Source organism: Leptodactylus fuscus, chromosome 4 (assembly GCF_031893055.1).
Source record: "Leptodactylus fuscus isolate aLepFus1 chromosome 4, aLepFus1.hap2, whole genome shotgun sequence".
NCBI classification, from domain to species: Eukaryota; Metazoa; Chordata; class Amphibia; order Anura; family Leptodactylidae; genus Leptodactylus; species Leptodactylus fuscus.
The window spans coordinates 80,712,535-80,725,684 of NC_134268.1; the positions used below are offsets into that span (position 1 = coordinate 80,712,535).

Below are 13,150 nucleotides of genomic sequence, written 5' to 3' on the forward strand. Positions count from 1 at the left end.
ACAGATGGGAATACCCTTTAAATGAAATTATGAGAACTATAAAAATAGAATACACTCGTGAATAAATTAATAGTCTTTGATATCCATCTTTGTGACAAACATGATATGGTTGATAACGCCATGATGCTATATTCGCATCCTTACCAGGCCCGCTAAAGCAACAAACGCCAACAGTACACATTGGACCTCATTGACTATAATGGGATCCTACATGCGTCAGTTGTTCTCCACTGAACCACCAGATAAAGTCGGACTTGCAATTTTTGATGGTCACTGTGTCCCCAAATGGAGACTCCAGTGCAGATGTGAACCCAGCATTACTTGTACATTCAAATTCAAAATGGATGACAACAAATGGAACAAGAGTGTCCATCCAATAAAACTTCACGACAGTCAGGCCTGGTTCACATCTGTGTCCGGTATTCTGTTTGGGAAGTCTGCATGGGGACCCCTTGAACGGAATATCAAACACTATAATGGGGTCCGTGTAGTTACCGTGCGCTGTCCGCACGAGTCATGCGGAGTACTTAATGAACTACTTTCCTCTCCGCATTACTCCTGCGGACACCACACGGACCCCATTATAGTCTATGGGCTCTACGTGCTTTCATAAGCGCACCGCTTATCAATGCGCTCGGTATTCTGTTGGGGGGGGGGGGTCCCTATATGCAAAGTTCATAAACAGAATAATAAGATTACTTGGTTCATCATGTTCCTTCTTAAGAGACTATAGCAATGCAAAACTTGCTATGCCTACAAATATCAGCACAGTCCTGTAAATGACCATGGACAGCTCACTAGAAACTGGTGCATTATCCACACCTCTTCTGAAAGGAACTATTTTATCTCAATTGTGCTTGGAAATACTTCTGTATTCAATGACCCCTCTCTCATATACTCTGGTTTTACAAGTAAACAGATAAGCCATAATTCATCTGCACCGGCCATTTATTTGCTACACTGTGACTATGATGTAAACTGACCTGATTTTAGAAGAGGTGCCGCACTTTCCAAAACAAGAACACAAAACTGAGGGAGACTGAGCTGTTGAAACTGTAGATCCAATGTGTCTTCATTTTCAAGTTCTGCGGGGTCGGAATGTCTTCTGTCCAATGGTGACCAATGTGAGGTTCTGGGATTTGCATGCACTTGTATACTGTTTCCACTTAAAAGGAAGAGCAAATATTGAAATAGATTTGTGCCATTCCACATCAGATACTTTCCTGACATGTGCCTAAATACTTGCATTCTTTATTAAACACCAATTCTGAAGCATATCGTCTTAGAACTCAGTGTTATGCAATATTCTCCAAAAGTTGTTACCATTACAATGAGTGTTATCAGTTGGCCTTGTCCGATACTATCGAACTAATGCTGACAGTATCAGACTGTGTATGGACGCCTCCAACTGGTAATGCCCAACTCTTACTAGATTCATTAATATTCTAGAGTTATAACAGAATTAGAAGAAAAGTTGATCCCGAATTGTTCTTACAAAGGGGAATGCACATATTTACTGACACATACCTGTCAGGGGAGAAGACAGATCTGCTTTAAAGATCATCACTTTAAAAGATACATTAATATTTAATTTACTAAAATGAAACTAATATGTTTCTGCTATGAACCTAAAATCAAACAGAAGCTTAAAGAGTACAGCAAGTGTAAAAGAAAAACTTCAAAGTGCTCTTAGAACCTCATGTGCAGTCCCTTCGTGGAGATTTTGCCTTCAATATCCAGCCACGTGTGACTGTGACACAGACCTCTCCCTTCTGCTGATTCAATACGTAGTTCTTCACATTCATCTGCTATGTTACTGACACACTTGAATTGCAGCCATGTCACTGTTAAAACGTACCAGCTCAAATTACTTTTGCCTATGTAACCTCTATGCCCCCAACTCTGGTCAGATTTCCTTCCTGCGTCGGTCCTCTCTTGCCTACGTTCTCTTCCCTCGGCGACTTGGCTGGTCGGCGGCGACTTCAATATGCTCTTTTTGGAACGGGTGGATCGCCTCTCTGTCCCTCCAACCCCAGCCCCCCGTCAACAGGCCCTCTTGGCTCGAGAATTCCGCCAGCTAATCCGCTCTCATTCCCTCTATGACCTCTGGCGGGTGGACAATCCCATGGCCCGTTCCTATACTTTTTTCTCTCATCCCCACAACACACACACGCATATTGACTATTTCTTTGGAAATGCCCCAGCTCTCCACTAGCTCACTGATACCGATATTGGCACCCTCTCGTGGTCCGATCATGCTCCAGTAGTCATCACCCTTTCCCCTGTCTCGCGGGCAGTACGTCGCTGTCACTGGCATCTTATCGAATCTCTGCTTAAGTCCCCCACTTCACTAGAAGTCTTGCGTTCCCATTTAACTGATTATTTCCGTGACAACCTAGGCTCAGTGGACTCTCTCGCGGTGCTCTGGGAAGCCCACAAGGCTGTGGTGAGTGGCCATTGTATCGAGCTAGCGTCTAAGCTTAAGAAAGATAGACAGGCCCAGGAGCGTCTTCTTCGTGCTCGGATCTCTTCCCTGGAGGCTTTCCTAGCAACCCGTCCATCTCTGGGGGTCCTCCGCCGCCTAGTTCTTGCCAGGGTGGATCTCCGCTCTCTGGAGAACCGCCATGTGCAACGCCTTCTTCTTTACTCATGCCAGCGCTATTTTGAACAGGGTAATAAACCCCACACACTTTTGGCCAAGACCCTCAGAGATCAGCGGTCCTCTTCCACCCCCACTCGGTGTATGATTCCGCAGGTGTCCTTCAGCATCACCGGATGCAGTCGCTCTGGCCTACCAGTCCTACTATTCTAAGCTGTATAACTTGCACCTTCCGAAGACCCTGGCTCTGGCGGACGGTCCCTCTAGATTAGCTGACTACCTTGCGGATTGCCACCTCCCTCACCTTTCCTCCTCCTCTTTAGCTTCCCTGAATTCTCCTATTACCCCTGAGGAGTTGGCGGATGCTCTGAAGGACCTCCCCAACGGTAAATCCCCAGGTCCGGACGGATTTACTTATAACTACTATAAAGCCTTTCAGAACGAGCTCTCTAGTTATCTCAATTCCTTTCTTTCGGGCTCTCCGATCCCTCCCTCGATGTCTGGCTCCCTCCTTACACTGATCCCTAAACCAGGCAAAAAACCCCAACACTGTGCTATCGCCCGATAGCCTTATTAAACACTGACTTAAATCTCTTCACCAAGCTCCTGGCGAACAGACCTAATGCTTGGCTTCCTCAAAGACCAGGTCAACTTCATAACCTGTCGTCAAGGTTGCGACAATACTAGGAGAGCCGTGGACTTGGTAGAGGTAGCCAACCATCACTCTATCCAGGCATTCCTCTTGAGCTTAGACGCCGAAAAGGCCTTTGACTACCTTAATTGGTCATTTATGCAGGAAACCATGATGGCCTTCGAGTTCTCGGGGCCTTTTTTGGTGGCGATCCGGGCCCTCTATTCCCATCGCTCGGCAGCGATCAGCCTTCTCCATGTCTCCTCCCCCTCTTTCTCCATTCAGAATGGCACTCGCACGGGGTGTCCCCTTTCCCCTTTAATCTTTGCCCTGTGCATAGAGCCCTTGGCAGCCAAGATCCGCTGCGATCTTGATGTCAAAGGAATACAGATTTGGGACAGAGAATTTGAAGTTTCTCTTTTCGCTGACGATGTTCTCGTTACGCTCTCCTCGCTTCACACTACTCTTCCCAATCTTTTGCGTCTTCTGACGACGTATGGCGACCTTTCGGGGTATAAGGTGAACCCTTCGAAAACCGAGGCGCTCCCTCTCAACATGCTGCATGATGACCTTACGCTTCTTCATTCTAATTTTGACTTTCAGTGGCGAACGTCTTTCATCCATTATCTAGGGATTCAGATTTCTCCCTCCTATCATACGCTTTACTTGGCGAATTACCACGGCTGTTTCGCGACTTACGGGCTCACTTAGACAAATGGCAGCCCCTGCCGATCTCCCTACTGGTGAGGATCGTCGCGGTTTAATTGACCCTTCTCCCAAAACTATTATAACTACTTCGAGACGCTCCCCGTTGCGATCCCGCGAAGTGTCCTTTGAGTTTTACAGAAAGCTATCTTTAGGTTCATATAGCAGGCCAGAGGCCACCGTATCCCTAGGTCGGTTATGTTGTCCGGGAGGGGGTCTGGGGGCTTGGCTGTCCCAGACCTTCTACACTATTACTGGGCAACTCATCTATGCTGTATCCCATTTTGGGCCTCTGCCCCGGCATACACTAGGTGGGTGGAGATAGAAAAGCTTTGGCTGGCTCCCATGCAACCCAATGCATTCCTATAGGCTGGCTCTCCTCCCACTCCCCCCTCCCCCTACTTACTAGGCCCCATCCGCTTTATTTGCTCTATATGGTCTACGGGTAATGCTAAATTTTCTCTGGCGTCCCCGCGTTCCTCCATGGTATCTGTTCTGTACAACCCACTCCTTCCCGACAAGTCTTTCTCTCACTATGGTTCGAGTGTGGTCCAAAGCAGGCCTCTTCTGGATTGCTGATATGACTGACCTCGTGACGTTAGAGCTCAGGCCCTTTGACTATTTAGTGGCTAACTTGGGTCTCCCTCAGGCTGAGTGGCTTCATTACTCTCAAGTAGTTCATTTTGTCTGCTCTCTCCATAGCTCCACTAGAGTTTCTCTTACTACGTCATTTGAAAATATTTGCTGTGCTGGCACTTCCACGAGGGGCCTCATATCCTCTGTGTACCAGCTTCTTGTCTCTCGGACGACTGGTTCTCTTATTCGGCATCGTTATATGGCCGATGGAGGAGGCGTTAGGTATCCTCATTTCTCAGGAACAGTGGCAGATTGTCTGGTTTCGTGCCCAAAAGTCATCCCAGTGTATTACTTTTTGGGAAACACAATATAAACTCTTGATGCACTGGTACTATACCCCAGCCCTTCTTCATGCTTTGAACCCTACAATTCCGTCGAGGTGCTGGCGTTGCAACGCTGCGGTGGGTACATTATTTCATATTTTTTGGTCTTGTCCTCTTGTCCTGGGTTTCTGGGGGGAGGTGAAAGCCCTGACAGACACTCTTTTCGTGCAGGGGGTCCCTTTAGATCCTCTCCTGTATTTATTGAACCTCCCTCCTAGGCACCTATGTAGCAAGACTTCCAGACTCTTCCTGTATCTCTGTACGCCCGCAAAAACCCTCATTGCCAGGCAATGGAGGAGCGGGAACCCCCCCCAGGTATTGATCTCTTGACACATATCAAAGATGTGAGGAGTCTCAAGTTCCTCACTGCTATCCTTAATAACACCCTGGACAATTTCCAACTTATCTAGTCTCCCTGGGATGCTCACTGTGCGTCACGTAGCCTCTGATCTGGACCTTCTTCCCCTATCCCCCCCCCCCCCTTCTGTTTCTGTCCGTCTGTTGTCCCCCCTTTCTATTATTTTGATGCTGAGTTGTATGTCATTTTTTGTTTTACTTTCCTTGGGGTCTGGCAGTTCAGCCTTCCCCTCCTGTTCTTGGCCTTTATTTGTCTTTATCTTTGTTTGTATTGTTATACATGTTTAAAAACTCAATAAAAACAGTTGAAAAAAAAATAAATACTTTTGCCTTTCCATACCTCTACAATCCCCCTTAAGCTCATTTTATGAATCAGTGCCAAGGCTGCTGTTATCACAGGACTTCATTAGAGAAAAAATTTTATCTACACACAGGCCGCTTGCAATTCCTTCTTTAAGTTACTAAAGGTACATTTTAATGAAGCACTAAACCTAAAGTGGTTTCCAGTTTGCAAGAGGGGCTGCAGAATAAAATGGGTGGGAGGAAAGGGGACTAAAATAAAAAAAAAAAGAAGTGATTCTCACCTAACCCCGTTCCTCTGTTCTATTCCGGCTGGGCTGGAAATCAATTGGCTTAGGTGACTGCTACAGTCAGTCACCGGCTTTAGGGCTGATATAATGGGTACCAGTGACGTCGGTGCTAATACAGGGTCCCAATGTTTGTCCCAAAAACCTCTTTATAGATTACACAAAAAGAGCTAAAAAGTTTTAAAACGAGTTGCTGGCCCCCACATTTTGGGCTGTAATCAATCTATCCATTTATGTCTAGCTACTAAAAATGGTTCATAGACTAATCTACCTGGTTGCTTGTCTAGCCCAGATATAAAAGATCACTGATACACAAAATCAATTTTTTTTTTCTTGAAAGGTGGGGGTGGGGGGATTTCTTTTCAGTAATTTCACAGAACAACACTATGTGAAAATATTGGGGAGAGATCAAGTAAACTAACTGCAGCAGAACTGTGGTTTAGGTTGAGGCCTTACGTTGCAGAAACGCAGCTTTTTTTGTTGCAGATTTTGTTGAGGTTTTTTGATCCAATGCCAGGAGTGGACTGAGCACAAGGAAGAAATATAAGAACTTCCTAGATGTTTCCTATTCATTTTGTAGCCATTCTTGGCTTTGGCTTAAAAAAAAAAAACACAACAAAAACTGCAATATAAAAGGTGTTTCTACAATGTTGGGCCTCCCCTTTAAATAGAGGACCTACCTTTCACCAGGTCCTCACATTTTTGCAACATTTAATAGGTGCTGGACCACTGATTCTGGCTCAATTGGAATTTCTTCTTTAGCCTCCAGTAGTCCTGAGCAAACAGTGTTATTACTAGTTTCTGTACCAGATTAGCTGGCTAGGCACAAGGCTGACTGGGCTCTCTACTGTCAGGTTGGTGGTGCCTGCCTGTATCCTCTAGCCTAAGACCACCCATGTGTCTAGAGAGAGAAATTAGTTACTACTAGCTAACTGGTTGCTGGGGATCGGCGGGGTAGAGAAAAAATTCCAATTGTGCTGAAATCAGAGAATATGCCGTAAGTGTCTGATAGATGCGAGTCCCACCACATCAATCTCTAAAATGAACCCCCATGTTCCATTCTTAGCTCTACTTTACTGTGACCTTGTTGATGGTGAAATCCAGACTATCCTCAATCATCAGGAAACAGCATAGATCTCGGAGCTACTCTGTTTCCATAACTCCTATAGAATTCAATGGATTATGGAAAGATACAGGTCCGCGCTCACTGGTAGATTTGGACGGTGAATGAATGGTCGAGTATTTGAGATGAATCATAAAGAATTTATTGATACAGAATAAGAACAAGCACGACGCGTTTCGGACCACTGGTCCTTTCTCAAGTGCAAAAAAGCTGAGTACGCCAGGGGGATGCATCTCCCCTGGCGTACTCAGCTTTTTTGCACTTGAGAAATCTACCAGTGAGCGCGGACCTGTATCTTTCCATAATTCATTTTCTCCGGAAATCCGGTGTTTTGCTGGTTCTGCTGCCACTCTCCCCTGGATCCAAAACGGGATTCTACAGGTGAGAGGCCAACTGGTTTTACGCTTTTCTATAATCATCTTATGTCAAGTTCTGTATAAATACTACACTTTGAGCGCTCGGTGTCTCTCCCCTTTTGTTTTACATAGAATTCAATGGGAGATACATAAACAGCACAGGATAGTGAGCTAGGTGGTTTACATTAATTCCAATTCACTTTTATGAGAGTTATGGAAACAGCGCAGCTCAGACATTAAAGCCAAACCATTAAAGACAGTCTGCAAGGCACAGTAGGGGACCGACAATGAGAGTTTTCATTTGTCTTAACCCCCACCTCTGGGATCCACATCTATTAGCCATTTATGACATATCCTGTTGATACGCCATAAAAGTTTTTCATAGGAAAAACCTTGTTAAAGTATGCAGAGAGATGCAGCTGGAGGAGGTGGTGAGAGGTCCTCTTTAAATTGTGCCAAAAAAATGGCCTACAAGTAAAACATGAAAAAACATTTATCCGATGGGGTGATTTTTTCGCCTATCAAGCATCGTCTTTATCAATATAACATCAATTTCCTTCTTTCCTGTGAAAACACTTGGAAATATTCCATGACACTTCTACCGCTGCTTATTTATTGTTCTGAAGCCATGAGAAAAAACATTAATATTCTGCGGATGATACAACACTTTTATTGTTAAAATGCTAGGCATGTATACGTAGCACACTGTTCTGTCCTCTGAAGTCTATAACTTCTGCACTTTGTATTGTACGAGTAGTGCTTTTGGTATGCCTGTTGACAGCAGGTTCCCATACATTAAATGTCCTTTTTATTGACATTATGAAACAGTTTTTTGGGCAGGTTGAGGTCCAAAAAACAGGTGTGAGCCAAGAGTTTCGATAACAGATTGCTCTTTGGTTCATATTTTAGACAAAATGAAGTTATAAAGAATACCAGTTAAAATGCATGGAAAACGAAATTGACAAGATATTGCTCTATAAACCGCTACATGCTCTGCTGATCCAGGTGATGCACCATGGTCCTATCAGCTACACTGTATAGTGATGTCTCTTCATAGTACAACAACATGGTATCAATTTCATTGAACATACAGGAATATAAAGTCATGGCCGTAAGTGTTGGCACCACTGAAATTTTTCCAGAAAATGAAGTATTTCTCCCAGAAAATTACTGCAATTACATGTTTTGTTATACACGTTTTTCCTCTTTTTAATATTGGAACAAGACAAAATAACTGAAAAAAAAGGCAAATTGAACAGAATTTCACACAAAACTCCAAAAATATACAGGAAAAAATTGTTGGAACCTTTTCAAAGTTGTGGGGGAAATAACTTTGTTTCAGGCATGTAGTGCTCCTTCAAACACACCTGTGGCAATATAAAAATCACACCTGAAACTAGATAAAGTTGACTCAATCTTTGCATTGTGTGTCTATGAGTACCACACTAAGAGAACTGTATCAGGATTTGAGAACAAAAATATCAACAATCTTAAAGTGACAAGTCCATCTTCAGAGATCTTTATGTTCCTTTGTCCACAGTGGACAACATAATCAAGAAGTTTACAACCCATGGCACTGTAACTAATCTCCCTGGTCACGGGCAGAAGAGAAAAATTGATGAAAGGTTGCAATGCAAGAGAGTCTGAATAGTGGATAAGCAGCCACAGTCACATTCCAAAGAATTAGAGATTGTCATGTAGGCTCAGGGTACATCAGTGTCAATGCAAACTACCCATCCATCAACATTTGAATGAAATGCTATGGAAGGAGACCCAGGAAGACCCCACTGCTGACGCAGAAACATAAAAAAGCTAGACTGAAGTTTGCCAAAATGTACCCAAGACAAAATCCTTCTGGGAAAATATCCTGGTCTCATTTGTCCACAAGACAGAGCTTCTTGGTAATGCACATCAATCTGCTCTTTACCGAAAACAGAATGAGTACCATCCATCTAAAATGGTGGATGTTTTGGGGGCAGGGTGCCTTGAATGTGTAACGCATCGTGAAATCTGAAGATTAGGATTTTTGGTCACAATGTAGGGCCCAGTTTCAGAAAACTGTGTTTGTCATTGGGTCATTGGTCTTCCAGCAAGACAATTACCCCAAACATACTTCAAAACGAACCCAGAAATGGGCACAAATCGGTGAAGAATTCTAAAGTGGCCAGCAATGAGACTGGATCTAAATCCCATTGAACACCTGTAGAGATCTTAAAATTGTTGTTGGGAGAAGGCATCATTCAAATATGAGACACCTGGGGCAGTGTGCGAAAAAAAAAAAAAAAAGTGGTCCAAAATTCCAGTTGAGAGGTGTAAGAAGCTTGTTGATGGTTATAGGAAGCAATTCATTTCAGATATTTTTTCTAAAGGGTGTGCAACCAAATATTAAGTTGAGGGTGCCAGTAATTTTGTCCGGCCCATTTTTGGAGTTTTGCGTATAATTATATAATTTTTGGATTTTTTTTCCTCAGTTTTTTTGGAGGTATTCCAATACATACAAAGGAAATAAATATGTATATAAACAAAATGTGTAATTGCAATAGTTTTTTGGGGGAAACACTTCATTTTCTGGAGAAATTTCAGGGGTTCCAACACTTGCAGCCATGACTGTATGTAATAACATTGAGCAAGAAGGTATATTACCTGACCATAGTCACAGTTAATGGTATGCAGAAATAACCAATTTTCCTTGTAAAATACATATTTATATTTTGAACATTTATCAAATAGAATACACCATAATGTGCATGATAAAAATGGTGTGTGAGATGTTGGCAGTACTATTGAAGGACAAACAAGAATCAGTTGCATGATATGTACAAGAGATACTACAGAAGGGCTTTGGCTACACAAGTCACAATGGTCGTGCAAAAAACCCCCCAAAAAACAGTATCTAGCATGCAAAGAGCTGCAGCCTACCCCATGGTAAATGGTTATTTACTTTTCAGATAACTTGTCTCATTGTATAAATCTGGAAAAAAATGTAATACAACCTTAGGGGAAAAATATAAAATGTGCTGCAGCCATAATGGAGTCATTAGCAGTACAAAAACAGATAGGATTACGCAGCCAGAGAACAGATTTCCCAGCAAGACCCTGCAGATATTTTGAACTTTCATGAACATTCAGGTACCCTTTAAAAGTAAAGGGAATATATAAAGCAGATCTGCATCTAGGTATGGGAGAGGAATGAAAAGCACATAGTATAACTTGCCTGGAGGATGTAGCATCCCAATCCTGACCATCTCCACTGAGCCTCTGGTTAGCACGTCCCACAACAGAAGGTCGGAGATGTTCAATTTCAGGAGAAGTATCCTGTGAATTCCGAGCTGCTGGAGTATGGTATGACACAGAGGAATTCTGGGAAATGACATCTACAAAATATTGAATGCAAAGAAATAATTATTCAAGACTTTTCTTTACAAATAATGAACATTGAATCCACTAAAGGACTCCTAACAAAACTGTATTTATGTTTCATTAGTTTTTATTGCCATTTTTAGGAAGAATAGGAAAAAGAAGGGAAATTTATCAACGTTAACAGTAATGTCTATAGGCTTTGGAAGGTAAAATACAAAAACACAATATAAAAAAAAAATAAGTCAAGTAAAAAAAATATAGGAAATAATACAGTTTGCCTATATAGTAATAGATTCAGATATACATAGTTCAATACAGAAGTTGCCCTTATGCAACGTTTTGGGGAAGAGTGCCCTTCCTCAGGCTAGGCATGTCATGTATGATGTCACTGCCAGGGTTATGTCTGAAGGTTTACAGCTTAACCCAGTCAACAATAGAAGCCATGGATAGCAAGAAAATAGACGTATAATATTACATGGAAGCCGTACTGGCCATTTAATGAAACACATGGATGGCTCACATTCAGCAGAGCAAGACTTGGTTAATATTAATCGCCATCTGCTCTGATTTACAAAGAGAGTCCAGGGCAGGGAATCCTCTCTGATATCTTCAACTTGCCTAAAACAGCATATATGTTACAATGATGGGAAAACCACTTTAATACAAGACTAAAAAAAAAAAAAGAAAGTGAATGAAGAAGTATGACTGCTAGGTTAGATTTACCTTGTTTAGTACTCAAGAAGCCAGGATCTCTATGAAAGTTCAGGCGACTTCTTAGCAGGGTGCACAAGCGATGTAAACAGGAAGCCGACTGATATGCCAAATGCTGCTGCCCATCTTTTTCAAATGCAAGACTCAGCAAAGACAAAAGGCTCTACAGGTGTAATTTTTAGCAGTTATTAATACAATAGTTAATTGATAAGAAATCAAAATTTTTAGTTCCTCATATAAGCATAAAAAACTATAAAAAACAACTTAAAAGTTTAGGTATACTACTAATTGCAAACAGCAATGTCAGAAGAGTGATAAGTTTACTTGTTACCCGGTGTGCTCTTAGTCTTGACACACAGGAGGAGTGAAGTGCCTTGCCTCCTCCTTATTGGTCAATGCTATGAAAATTATTTATTCACTAACCATAAGATAGAGGATAATATACACAGCTCTGGAAAAAAATTAAGAGACCACTGCAAAATTTTCAGTTTCTCTGATTTTCCTCTTCATTGGTATATTTTTGAGTAAAATGTACATTGTTGTTTTATTATATAAACTACTGACAACATGGCTCCGAAATTCAAAGCAAAACATTTTGTATTTATTTGCAGCAAATGAGAAATCGTCACATTAACTGACCTAGTTGTGTGGTATGGCGCAATGTCCTGCTGGAAAAACCAGCCATCGGAGTTGGGAAATGTTGCCTGAGCAGAAGGAAGCCTTTCATCAATGAGAAGCAAAGGAGAGCCAGGCTGAAGTTTGCTAAAGACCATAAGGATTGGACCATAGAGGACTGGAGTAAGGTAATCTTCTCTGAGTCTAATTTTCAGCTTTGTCCAACACCAGGTCATCTAATGATTAGATGGAGACCTGGAGAGGTGTACAAGCCACAATGTCTTGCACCCACTGTGAAATTTGGTGATGATCTGGGGATGCTTCATCAAGGCTGGAATGGGCAAGGTTAATCTTTGTGAAGAACGTATGAATCATGCCGCATACAAGGTTATCCAGGAAAAACACTTGCTTCCTTCTGCTCAGGCAATGTTCCCCAACTCCAAGGACTGTTTTTTCCGGCAGGACAATGCGACATGCAACACAGCTAGGTCAATCAATGTGTGGATGAAGGAGCGTCACATCAAGACCCTGTCATGGCCAGCCCAATCTCCAGACCTCAACCCCATTGAAAACCTCTGGAATGTAATCAAGCGGAAGATGGATAATTGATTTGCTTTTTATTTTAGATTCATTGAAACCATAAACTTAGTGGTGGCAAAGATGGGGGTAGGTCACAAAGAGGTGCCTACCAGGTAAAAGGCAAGAAAAACAACATAAGGCAAGAAAAACAACATAAACATTAAAAGTTGTCGGCTAACCTTCACAATCTTTGGTCTCTGAAGAAAGATTTCTGATGGAAAATCCTCCATTACAACATCTTGGAGTAGATGACAACTTCTCCAGATTAAACCATGGTCTTTACTTCTCAGTGAGCTACAAATAAGTTAACAGTGTCAATGGTTAAACATTACTTGTTGTATTTATGGTTGTAAGTGTCATACAAAACACACATTATGCCTCAGGCAAAAACTGTAATGATGTGAATCCATACCAGTTCTCTATTATAACAATATACCTCACAGAAAATGGAAGGGGACACGTAAAATATATATAAAAAAAAAAATCTCTCGGTAATACAGCCTGAAGCTTAAAAAGGCTTTCTAGCCTTTAAAAATATCTCTCACTCAGTTCCACATATTTTGGCCAC

General features: G+C 42.2%; 1 protein-coding gene across 1 annotated transcript in view; it reads right to left on the minus strand.

The window, feature by feature from the left end:
• The window catches only part of RTTN (rotatin), a 163,796-nt gene that overhangs the window by 128,089 nt on the left and 22,557 nt on the right, over nucleotides 1-13,150 (minus strand). The window contains exons 7-10 of the mRNA XM_075270736.1: nucleotides 12,762-12,876; nucleotides 11,401-11,551; nucleotides 10,532-10,691; nucleotides 984-1,165 (exon numbers count right to left, since the gene is read on the minus strand). Of these exons, the coding sequence (XP_075126837.1) occupies nucleotides 984-1,165; nucleotides 10,532-10,691; nucleotides 11,401-11,551; nucleotides 12,762-12,876 (608 nt within the window). The remainder of the gene's footprint in view (nucleotides 1-983; nucleotides 1,166-10,531; nucleotides 10,692-11,400; nucleotides 11,552-12,761; nucleotides 12,877-13,150) is intronic.